Consider the following 12012-nt stretch of genomic DNA (forward strand, 5'->3'; position numbering starts at 1 on the left):
TCTGTTTGGCTGCATGAGAGCGCGGCGCGTGGGTGGCTGCGTGGCGGGAGCGGCTCGCGCCGGGGTTCGCCGCCCTCCCCGCCGTGTCCCCTCAGGGACCCGCGTCCCCTCCCCACCCGTGACACGGGAGCGGGGAAGAGGCGCCTTCCTGGCCGTCACGTCGGCTCCCGCCTCTCGGGAGCGCCCCGTCACCCGCCGCGGCGGGCGGTGAGTGGGAATCCGAGACCGGCAGGGACGTTTCCACGCTCTGGTGTAGCGCACAGGTGATGGTTGTCAAGGGAAGTTTCTGGAAAAAAAAGCAAACAAACTTCCTTTTTTTTTTTTTTTGGTAGTTATGTATATGCTCTGTGTTACAAATCAGTGTGTCCTCCTAGCGCTGGTTGTCTTTATTTGGAGGCTGCTGTCTTAACAGGCAATGATCTTGCGAACAAAACCACGGTGGCACTCACGCTCTTGTGTTCCCTGTCACGATGAAGCATCCTCTGCACTCCTGGTATCACCTGGAGCATCCCTTTTAAGAAGTGTCCTTTTACCCCGTCATGTCTTTCTCCACCAGCCACCAGGGCTTTTATCAGGAAAGTGTTTCTATCCCTAATTACCCAGTGTTTTTTGTTACCGAGTGGTGGCTTCAGCTCAGGATCTGGTTTGTGTTCCTGCTGGTGGCTTAAAAAAACAAACAAACAAAGCCCAGCACTGCTGAGCGCAGGTTTTCCCCTCAGAAACAAGAGCGTAACCAGTTCCAGTGGACTCCCTGCTTTCTCAGCCGGGATAACTTGGTGCTATAGGATGGCAACCAATTTTAAATGCTTGAAAGTACAGCGAGGACTCTCTGGAATTGAACGAGATCATCGTGTGCTGTTTAAAAAGGAGCATATTCTTGAATTGCCCTTTGTTATTAGTATGTTTTGACCCAAGTTATTGTATTGGTTTGGGCTTTTTGGGACCAGGTGAACTTGGTATAAAACCAGATTAGAAAGTACACAAAGACATCTAGCAGAGCAAATGATTAACTCTTGTGCAGTCTTGCTATGGAGACCTTTCTTTATGTTGTATCAGATTGTGGTTTACCTTTAAAAGCAGATAAAGGAAAAGGCTGGTATGAAATTAACAAACATTTAAGGATTTTTGAGGTGTGTGTGGGGTTGTTTGGTTTTAGTTTTTTTCGTAGGGAGTGGTGAGGAAATTTCCAAGTTCCAGCTGGGTTCAGTCAGTTCATTTACCGGCTCAGCTGGTGACTCACCTCACTGGAGCCAGTCACACCACTTCTCCTTCTGTCATATGAGGGACATAATACAGAGACATCTTACAGGGTTTTTTAAAGACTAAGTGTTTTAAAGACAAAATGTTAGCTTTGGTTCATGACCTATATATGCATAGCTCTCTGATTTTGAGATCAGTTAACTTGTGGCTACGTTTTACAGCAGTCTTCTGTAAGAAATGCTCTCTGGTTTGTACTACAAGATGCATTTCCCTTGCAGATTTCAGGAAGGTAGTAAGTTTAAATGCCATTGGTTTTAGTTACCTTTGTATATTTCCAACTCTAAGTGGCAGAGGAAAAACAAAACATTTCTTTAGCTGCTATGAACAGAGAAAAGGTCTTTTATAATTAAATATTTTATAGAAGAAAAAACAAAATGCAAACAAACATCTTTAATATGTAGAAATGTGCTTTGGTATCTCAGCTGGCATGTACCATAAAAATGTGTCTTGTTGCTGTTGATTGTAACAATTCAGTTTATGTGATTCCATCTGGTTTAGCAGCAAGGGAGGCCTTTCTAATCATGTTGTAGTACCAGGGCTTCTTTGAATTAGTAGTCACATTTTTTAATAGATCCCTTATGTTGAAACATTCTGTAAGATATTACTTGTCTTGGTCTTATGTGTTTGTTTTTTACGAATATTACAAGGTATCCAAAAGTGTTATTTGAGATACAAATTTGACAGCAACAGATGAGATTTGATACTAATGGATTGAAGAATCCCTGTGAACCCTTTAGTGAGTGGTTTTAGTGTTAAACTTTTTTCAGCATTGTAGATGTTTTGTTAGTGTGATTTTTTTTTTCTTTTCTTTTTTTTTTTTTTTCCCTGTTCTTTCTGCAAAATAATAAGGGGCCTTAAAAATGTGTGGAACTAACACTTGGCACCATGTAAACAGGCAGAAGAGCAACCAGTGGCTCTCTAGAGAATTCCAGATGCATCCCCTAATGGAGAGAATATTCTGCCTCTGCAGGAGGGTGAAAGAAGCTACTTGGATAAGGTAGGATTTATTGGCATGTCACCCACTGTTTCACACACTTTCTCAGACTTCTGCTAGTGCCAGCCTTGGATTTACCTTGAATTTATCTGTGTTCACTTAATCTCCGTGGGTCAAAATAGCTTTTACTTCAGTGAAGAAATAGCTAACTGCTTTTAGTCGTATTTTGTGAAAAATAGTGGTAACAGTTTGGAGGTCTTCTTACTTAAAACAACCTTTTGAGTTTTGAAGTTGGTGTTGAATACAGTCTTTGTTATTCCTGTTCAAAACATGCTAGAAAGGGCAGTACGGAGCAGAATAGCTGAGGTGGTGAAATACTGGTGCAGGGTGGTAAAGAAGCCATGGGAAAGGTGCGATGAAAGGTGGTTATTTTGAGTGTGATAAGTAATCAAGGAAGCTTACATATACCATTTATACCTTTTCAAAAAGCTGAAAATAGTGTACGGGCTTATCATGAAAGGTGACCTGGCGGTGGAGTAGCAATGGGTGAGAACAGCAAAGGTGGCAACAGCAAATGTTGGGTTTTGGACCAAAGCCGTCCAGAACTCCTGGTGTGTGTCTTCAGCTGCTGTAAACAGAGTCCCGAGGAGCTTCACATCTCTGAAGAACAAGAGCTTCATCTACTAAACAGATGAACTCTGCTGTTCTGGGCAAAAAACAGTGGAGCAAAATCGCAAAGCGAGATTAGTTTGCTGCCTCATCGAGTATGTGGTGCTGTAAGAGGATTGGATTTGCATATCCAAGGAGCAGTGATTTCTCCTATTATTGATTACTCAGGATTTTCAACTTAATGTTTGTTGTGTTGCTCTGATTACCCCTATGGTCATATTTAGTTAAAACTCTATAGGTAATTCCCTACTGCTTGCAAGAGGAGTATTGATTATTTCTAATGGGTCAAAATAACAAAGTGTAGTTTTTGAGTGAAGGCTCAATGTCTCTTTAAACTTTCAGTGGTTCTTTACTACCAGGTATTCTTGGATCTAAAACTTTTAAGTTTTTCGCACTGTTGGAAAATATATTTTAATCCTAATTTCTTATGGAAAAGTTTGACTGTTTATCTTGCTAACAAATAGCTTTCTTCTACGACTAAGCAAGCTTCTCTTCAAGGAAATCTAGCAACCTGGACCTGGTGTGCAGCCCGAACGCTCCAAATAACTGTGTGCAGTCAGTAGAAGGAGTCCTGTCGCTTTGTTATGGTCACAGGTTGCCTTGTTGGGAGTAACTGTACTGAAACATAAAGTGCTGCAAGGCCCTTGCTTAACACTGTGTCCCACTGACCTCCAGTACACCAAATATTCCAGCAAGCAGTGGCTTCATACATCTGTCCTTACAGCTTTTGTTTTAATGTTTGCACTTTGTGTTTGCTGAGGCTGTTAAATGATGGTTGGAACTTAGTTTACAGGGGGTCATTGCAGTTATATTGATACGTGCTGATAAGGTCTCCTGGGTAAGATCACTTCTTGAATTGTCACTCTTTGATAGTTTGGTTTGAGAACAATCTCATCGTGCAACACAAAGTCAGTCCAGTAAGTCAGCATTCTTCAGCTGAACCTCTTTCTGATGTGAACCCACCATGGATGGCATTTTTCTCTGTAGAATCTCCCTCAGTGCATTATTGTCAATTCTAGCCTCTGCCATTTCCTTAGCGACTTTCCTGCCTCTGTCTGTTCCTAAAGATTTATCTTGGGTTGTTTAAAAATATAAAGAGAATCAAAGTGGATATACTGTTTATGTCCCTACTATTTGTTCTTAGCCATGTGAATGACTGATGACACAGACTAAACTACTCTGAGGAAATGGCAAACCAAGAGAAAATAGAGGGCCAGATTTTTCCCATTACTCATGATTTTTGGTCATTTTAAGTGTTTGCTTTATGGGGTTTAAATGAGTTTATATTGGTTATAAATCTTTGAGAAGAGAGGAACAGGTAGCAGTAAAATGATGTTTTAAACCAGTAAACTTGAGTGTACTGCTTCTATTACTTTAAGGTTTGTTTTTATGTTGCAAAGGATCATCAGGAAATTTCATGTATGGCATGTTTCAAAAAAGCCACAACAAAGTTATTTTAATAAGAAAAATGAATGCATGAATTATTTAAAATAGTTGGTGCAACTGTTCCTGTTAACTAATCCAGGCACTTGGAAGGCAATTACACTGAGCTCTGACAACATTGCCAACCCACTGCACAGCGCCTTACGCCAGAAGCTATTGTTGTTTTATTGACCACGTTCACCATTACATATGCATATGAAAAAACAGAGGCATTTTCATCGGGATTACCCTAATAGCATTAAGAGATTATTTTTTAAATTTCCTTGGAAGGAAATTCACTTAAATGAGATTACTTATCACTTGACTGGTTTCCTATCATGCTGCTATGTTTAGGTAAGTGGAGTCCATTAGAGTATAAAGTTTTTAAAAAACCCGATTTTATACATTAATGATTTCAAATAAAAGAGAAGTACTGTATTTGTGCACAGCTTCTTTCTCAAAAGTTAAGTCGATGTTCTGGTTAGGAGAGATAACACTTTTTGTCCCTCTTGGTGGCCCCCCTGGTGTCACCATTAGTTGCTAATTACTTGCAAACAAATAAACAATTAACTCCTCGTGCCTCTTGGTGGGAGAGTTTTCATTGACATGCTAAAACTTTCTAATAAAAGATTTTAATTAATGACGTCGCAAATCCAACCCCCTTGTCAACATAGCTATAAGGAGGACCTGTGGAGAAATGCAAGTACAGTATCCGCGCTGTGCTGGCTGAGGGTGACAGCATGGCAGGTACATCGCTGAGCGCGGCCACTGCACCCGTGTCTCAGAACCTTCGGAAGGTGTCTGGTTTTGCAGAAAAGAAAACCATACAGTGCTCATTTTCCATTGAAAGTATTTTGGGACTGGAGCAGAAGAAAGACAGCATTCCAGCTGGGAAACCCCACAGACCGTGGGTGGATGCCTGCACCAACCTGGGTAAGTCAGCAGCCTGTTCTGTAACCTCTCAAGCTTTTACTCCTTTAAAAATCTTGATATTTTCATGTTTCTACTAAAAACAAGTACATTGAAGCTCTTGTTTGCTTGCTTCTTCTAGTTTTAGGTGATGACAGATCTTCCCATCTGCAAATCCCTGTTGTTTGCTATGAAAATCCATTATTCCGTGCTAACAGTAATCCAGCACAAGAGGAAAAAGTTTTGAGGTGTGAAAACTATTTTTCAGTCACAGAAAGGCTGTCCTTCAAACGAGAGTTGAGCTGGTACAGGGGCAGGAGACCAAGAACTGCATTCACTAGAAACCAGGTAGGGATTTTCTCAGTGTTTAATAAATGAATAGCAATGTAGTTTAGTCAAATGTTGGTAGAAGCCTATAACAGCTGACTAATCCAGTATGATGTACGTCTGCAGAGAGAACTAGTAATCAGAACTAGTGTAAATTAACAGTAATGTTGCTAATTTCAGCTGACCTGTGTTTATGCGTGGAATCAGAATTGCACAAACGCTGCTTGGAAGTCTCCTGTTGAACAAACTAAACTGGTTTTTGTATTTATTTTCTTTATTACTACTATGAAGGTAGTGATAACTATTCAACAACTATGTTTTATCTCCTCAGATTGAAGTCTTAGAAAATGTTTTTAAAATGAACTCCTACCCTGGCATCGATATCAGAGAAGAGCTAGCTCGCAAATTAGATTTAGATGAAGACAGGATACAGGTAATTAAAGATTTATTTGAACTTTTCTGTAATTCCATCTATATGTACTCGCTGATTATAGAAATAATTATTTTGACAGCAGTAGCAATAATTTTAATAATCTCAATTTAAAATGTTGTACATTTATACATGTGGTGTGCCGGCAAGAATTTGTGAAATGGAAGCTGTTGAATTCCTTCTGAAATCTTAAACCTCCCTCCATAGCATTGATGGGGTGTTCAGCACTGCAATATTTCCATGGTACTTGCTGTTATTCTCTAGTTATCATGTGCAGAACTTGATCATTTGCTTTCACATTTAAAAATCATGTTTATATTATGCTTGTCACTGTATTTGAAAAACAAATTTGGAACAAATATTGAAATAATTTCTATTTTTTCTTAAGTATTTTGTGAGACTGTCAGTAGAGCATATGTGTTAAACCAGTGTTTGAGCCTATGTCTTCGTTTGACCTAAAGCAAAATCTACTCAGGGTTTTTACTTATTGCTTTCCAGGTAGTCCAATGCGATAAGCAGCATGCCAGAAATATTAGAATGTGGGCCTCACCTTGGTGTTTATTAAGCTATTGATGCAAGTATTAGATTGGGGTTGACGGGAAGCTTGAGGCTGAGATTAACAAAGCAGCCGAAGAAACAAAACCTTAAGACTTGTGCGTGAATTCCAGATGCTCAGAATCTTCCAGGGTCTGATTCAGTGTCAGTGAAGTTAATATTAGTTTTTATAGTAATTTCAGTGTAGCTGGTCGTAACGTTCCAGTTAAGCTGGGGGTATTCTTTTCTTTGTCTGTGGAGTTATCTGCCGATTTTAAATTTGTATTGAACTTCCAAACCACTGTCATTACATGAAATACTGCAAAGTTGTGTGAATATTTTAAAGTGTCAAAGTTGACTCTGCTAACAGTGCCGTGTTTCTGAAAAGCATGCCTTTTCCTTCCATTTTAGATCTGGTTCCAGAACCGGCGTGCCAAGCTGAAAAGATCGCACCGAGAATCTCAGTTTCTAATGGTGAAAAATAATCTCACCAACAGCCTGCTAGAGTAGAAGGAAGGTTTGCTGTTACAGTGCTACAGTACAACACGAGGAATTACTGGAATCTTCACAGCTTGTATTTAGTAATGGTGATACATTAATTATGATTTTATCCCCAGATTTGAAAGCTTATCATAACTTTCCTTCAAATAAACTGTAAATACTTGAAGTATTATTATAATCTACTTTTTGTGGAAAAAGTGAACTTTTTCTCTATATTTTAATAAGTACTTTCAGAAAAGTTCAGGTATTTTTGCAGTCTAAAAAAATCCAAACCTGAGGTTGCACAAGATCTTCAGCTACTATGAATTACAGCAGCTTAACTGAAGATGACTTAAAAAAGCTTCATGGTGGTTGGTTTTTTTTAAAGTGTTTAAATTCTGAAATACACAATATGGAAGATAGATTTTGCTACCTGAAACAGATTGTTTGTCACATTGGAGTTTAAGTAGCTTATTTATAAAGAGTGTGATCTTTTTATTAAGAACATAATTTTTTAGAAAAAGGTATCTCAAATAGAAGCGCTACTATTCAACTGACTGCTCAGTTTGAAGAATTGTTTCGTTAAAAGAAGCTGAAAATTATAATATTTTAATAGAATATTTTAATTTAGGATATTTGTCTATTTACTACTTCAACTTGCATATCTCGTCTCTTGTCAGAGTTAAGTATTCCAGTTATGGAAGTTGCACTATTATCTTTTAATGACAGAATGCAGCATTTCACAGCATCAAATCAGTTGGGACCAGACCAGGTATCTAGATTATTGCCATTAATAAAGTGGCAACAGATTTTTTCCTGGCATGTTACATTCAGTGTAGCATAGTCTCCAGAAGAGGCGGGCGTTAGGATTTTCAAGAGCTGTCTCTGCTGCTTCCAGACAGTTTCTGATTCCTCTGTCTCTTCTAACTTGTGTTCTTTCTTAGGGCATGTCTAGATGGTTCAGTTGTACTTATATAATGGATGATTTAATGTATCTTTGCTGAATGGTTGCAAGGTATTGTGAAATGCAGTTAGTTTAGGATTTTATGAGGTAAGACCGTACCTTTTATATCGTGAACAAACCAAGTTTGCTCTTCCTTTCTTGACGCTTGTATCTGTGATATCTGCTGTCCTATAGAATGAAAGGTAAGTTTGAGAAAAGTGGTGATTGAAAGAACTTAATATTATGTAGTTTCATATTAGGGAAGGATTATCTGACTTAAGTCCTTATTTGATACTTGGATGATAGGTTGAGATATAAGACATGGTGGGGTTTGTTTGTTTGTTTTTAATCTGTATTTTCTGAAAATACTACTGAAAAGCTGCATTACTTTAGAACAAGGCTCCAGGAATTTGCCATTTTCTGTCTTTAACTTCAGGGGCTCATTGCCTTCATTTTTATAGAATTCCTAACATCTTGAATTGCTTGACTTTGTTATTTTCATCCTAAGTTGGTTTTCCAGGAGCAAAGTTTTATCCAATATTGAAATGCTAATTATTCATGACTAATTAACATGACTAACCGAACTTCTATTGTATCCTGCTTTCAAAAATACTTAAGAAAATAGTCACAAATGAAGCACTTTAAATGTACTGAAATCCATGAGGAATAGTTTTTAGAGAAATCGGAATCTCAATTCAGATACCCACCTGATCTGGTAAAGACAATACTGGGAATGCTTGAGTTCAATTTTGTTTTTCTTCTCACCTCAAAACATACATTGCCCGTAGTTTAACCTTCTGGCAGGTAACTTGACACTATTGTCTGCTTTACGGTGGAAACAAGGTTTCCAGCAGCAACAGATTAGACTAATCTGTGCAGATTGATGCTAAGAACCTCAGTCTATTATCTGGCAAATACCTAAATACGCCTAATGTCTCAAGTGACAGAAGTCTGAGAAAGCAATTTAAGAGAAGGAGTAGAATAGTAGCAGAATAATAAAGGCGCCAGCCCCAGTATCCTGCTCCCAATTAGTGGATGTTACCCTAAGGATGATGGTGTGAGGTACTAAGACTGTAGCAGTAGTGCTGGGGACAAAGAGTTTAACAGCATAATTGCAGTATTTGCTTTGTCTTGGCTTAGCTTGCTCTTCCAAAGTAAATGCATCAACAAGTTGCAGGAGAACCTCTAGCTTTACATTTATACCCACTTTGACCAGCATGGGTTCCAACTGTGGCCATCACTTTCTCGAATACAGCTGATTTTTTTCAGTCTTAAAAATTAATAATCTGGACTTCACAGGATTTTCTAATCTTGTACTTCCTGATAATGTGCAGCTTTCTGGGCTACCTTGGTAATATAATACATGTAATATGTAATGTTATATGTCTGGGCACAGCCAGTCCAAATAACAGTAGGGGATGAGTCAGAAGAGGCCTCCATGCATCCCGAAATTGCAAAACCGGAGTGGGGCCGGATTTCAGCATACTTTGCCTGGCAGTCTTTCTGTTTATCTGCCCTTCAGAACAGTGATCAGATAAGTCTCAATCTTCTTGGTTTGTATTCTGACTTAGCATGTGAAATCACAATTGTTAGTTTTTTAAATTGTAATACATCAGTCATGGTAATACTCCAGAATATCTTTGGATTCAATTTTTATGAATGATGCCGTATTAAGGAAATAAGGAGATAGCGGATCAAGTATTCTGAATTAAAGATTGTTGGCTATATATTAGCTGCATCTTAAACACTTTCCTTTTTCATGTGAAATCAGACTTGCATTCATAAATCTTGTGGCGGTGATGATGGTCTGTGGTTGAAATACCTCTACAAATGCTGGGCTGCTTTTGCCCTCTTGTGGCCAGATTTTATAACTGCAGCCCCACGTGTTAAATTCATTTTGGGTGAAATCCGCAGCCATGCGATGAGGCTGCGGGTAGACGGAGTGCCCGCCGCGACTGCCTGTTGGAACTGCTGCACAAACTTTGCGACCAAATTTATATTGTGCGTGCATACAAATGCTTGATGTTGGGCCTGATTTGCAAAAGTTCCAAGTGGTCAATATTGCTCTGAACCTAGTGAGCATTTATTAATAATTAGCTATTACCTATAAGAATTCAGTTTTGGGCAGCCAACCTTGTCTCTAAATTAATTGAGAGAGCTTTCTGGAGTGTGTGTTTATAAGACTGCCTGACATAGTCCATTTATGGTAGCAGAATCTTTTTATATTCCAGAAAGCATTTGACAAAGTGGCCAGTAATTCTTAAAAAACCCCAACCAAAACCAACAAAACAAGCCCCCCCAAACTGATCGTGTAGAACTTACAATGACTTCTGGTACAGTTTCTACTAATACAGCTCCTCTGTGGTAATAAATAGAATGTTGAAAATGCGAAGGTTTGCCATGCAGAAACACTTATCGCCACCAGACTTTTCATTTATCATTATTTTATCACGTTAGAAGGATAAGAAATGACGTGGTGCTGTTTAAATACTGTGCATTTCTTAACAGTTTGTCTTGCATTTCGGAGTGGTCAGTCAGGGTAAGATATTAATAAATTACTTAGTATCCACGTTAATTTCTTTCTTGGTTCAAATAACTGTAAGTTACCAGATAGATATTTGGATAAGAGACACTCAGTGAAATGCAGTTCTCTCACTCCAGAGCTGGAACAGCATCTTGTTCTGTGCTCCAGGATGTGGCTATCTGACAAAATAATTGCAAACTGCTCTAATTAATTTTGACAAGGGAAGTCATGGGGCAGCATTGTAATGAGGCACCAGCGCTGCCCTTGGACTGCAGCGGCTGTGGCTGGAGACTTGGGAAACTGTGCTTCTGTGGCAAACTCCTTTTCTTGTAGACGTTCTTGTTTAAATGAGAAAACTCTGCCAGTCTGTCCATTCTTTCCTCTGTCAACGTTTGGTCCTGGGCAATAAGCTGTAACACAAATTAGAGTTTAGTAGGAGTGGTGTTTTCAGTGACTGTTACTATTATAATCTAATTAGAAACAAATGATAATGATCTATTATAACTTATATTAACATGGCTTAACTTTCTATGTAAGTGTTAACAGATCTCGTCCATTGTGTTTGATCAGTCTATTAGCTGCATATTGATTTTAGTCTTTCCAGAATAAGCAGTTAACTCAATTCCAGTACCCGACTGCTTCAGATTTTTGTTTTAAAATAATTTGCCAGACTGTAGATGAAAAGAACCTTGAGTTTGTTTGTTTGAGAGGCAGAGCTGCCGGCAACAACTGTCGTTCCGAACGGGGCCCTTCTTCTCTTTTATAGCCCAGTCTTGTAGAACTGCTGTGGATTCTTTTGTAAATCTGCTTTAAAAGTGTTTTAAAATTATTCTCTGAAATATCATGCATCTATCATAGAAATAACAATTGCAATTTCCATATGCTTCCAGCATTTGTATGTTCTTTTGTTTGTGTATTTCCCTTAGTGGGAGTAGAATTGAGGCGCTATTGCCAAAGTGCTTTCTAGTCTTCTTCCATAATGGTTACACAATACAAAGATTTATTTTTTAAAATTCTTCCAGCCATGTTCCAATTGTTCTGTAACGGTATCTGTTACTAATGGCTCCATGCATTTTAATTACAAAAATCTTCAAAACATTTTCTTTAGCCTTAATTATCCGTAGCTTTTGGCCTCAAATGACAAATGATGTCATCCTGAAGTGCTTGAGCAAATCGCTCTCCCTGCCTTAAATGGGAAGGGGTTTAAGGCTCAGTTTGTGCTCAGCGAGGGGTCCCTTAGTGTGTGCTGGGATTAGTTTTGCAGACATTGCCACAGGATGCTGTTGAATTTCAGAACAGACTTAGGTCAGGGTTGCTCCTCCACCCCCTTCCCCATATTCCCCTGCAGAAGGAAAATGACAAGTTGTTGGGATGGAAAGTTTTGTTCTGTAGAAGGGAAGGGCTGAGATGAGAAGTAAAACCGAGAAACTCTTGTAAAAACATTATTAACATTTCTAGCATTTATTTGAACTGCATTGTGGGGATCTTGATTTGCATTTTTAATAGTTGATTGAGATGAAATGCCTACATTGCAGAAAAATATAGTTTTAAAATTGAACATTAAAAATTATTGAATTGTT

General features: G+C 38.7%; 1 protein-coding gene across 2 annotated transcripts; it reads left to right on the top strand.

Annotated features, from left to right (window-relative positions):
• Positions 1–51: 51 nt before the first annotated feature.
• HESX1 (HESX homeobox 1) lies at positions 52–7094 on the top strand. Of its 2 annotated transcripts, none has more exons than XM_082059722.1 (5): positions 52–263; positions 4960–5218; positions 5337–5542; positions 5853–5954; positions 6897–7094. In XM_082059722.1, the coding sequence occupies exons 2-5, from the start codon at positions 5026–5028 to the stop codon at positions 6993–6995; spliced, it is 600 nt and encodes a 199-aa protein (XP_081915848.1). In that variant the 5' UTR covers positions 52–263; positions 4960–5025; the 3' UTR covers positions 6996–7094. The 2 variants fall into 2 exon arrangements, with proteins under 2 accessions (XP_081915848.1, XP_081915849.1); XM_082059723.1 differs by lacking the exon at positions 52–263 and adding an exon at positions 2165–2257.
• Positions 7095–12012: the final 4918 nt, after the last annotated feature.

The sequence above is a fragment of the Streptopelia decaocto genome (genome assembly GCF_964273445.1).
Source record: "Streptopelia decaocto genome assembly, chromosome: 8".
NCBI classification, from domain to species: Eukaryota; Metazoa; Chordata; class Aves; order Columbiformes; family Columbidae; genus Streptopelia; species Streptopelia decaocto.

What these genes read in the sequence shown, in the direction of transcription:
- HESX1 (XM_082059722.1), top strand. Translation starts at nt 5,026, where the DNA reads ATGGCAGGTACATCGCTGAGCGCGGCCACTGCACCCGTGTCTCAGAAC. An exon ending in GGATGCCTGCACCAACCTGG is followed by an intron (nt 5,219 to 5,336) that starts GTAAGTCAGCAG and finishes TGCTTCTTCTAG; the next exon opens with TTTTAGGTGATGACAGATCT. An exon ending in TAGATGAAGACAGGATACAG is followed by an intron (nt 5,955 to 6,896) that starts GTAATTAAAGAT and finishes CTTCCATTTTAG; the next exon opens with ATCTGGTTCCAGAACCGGCG.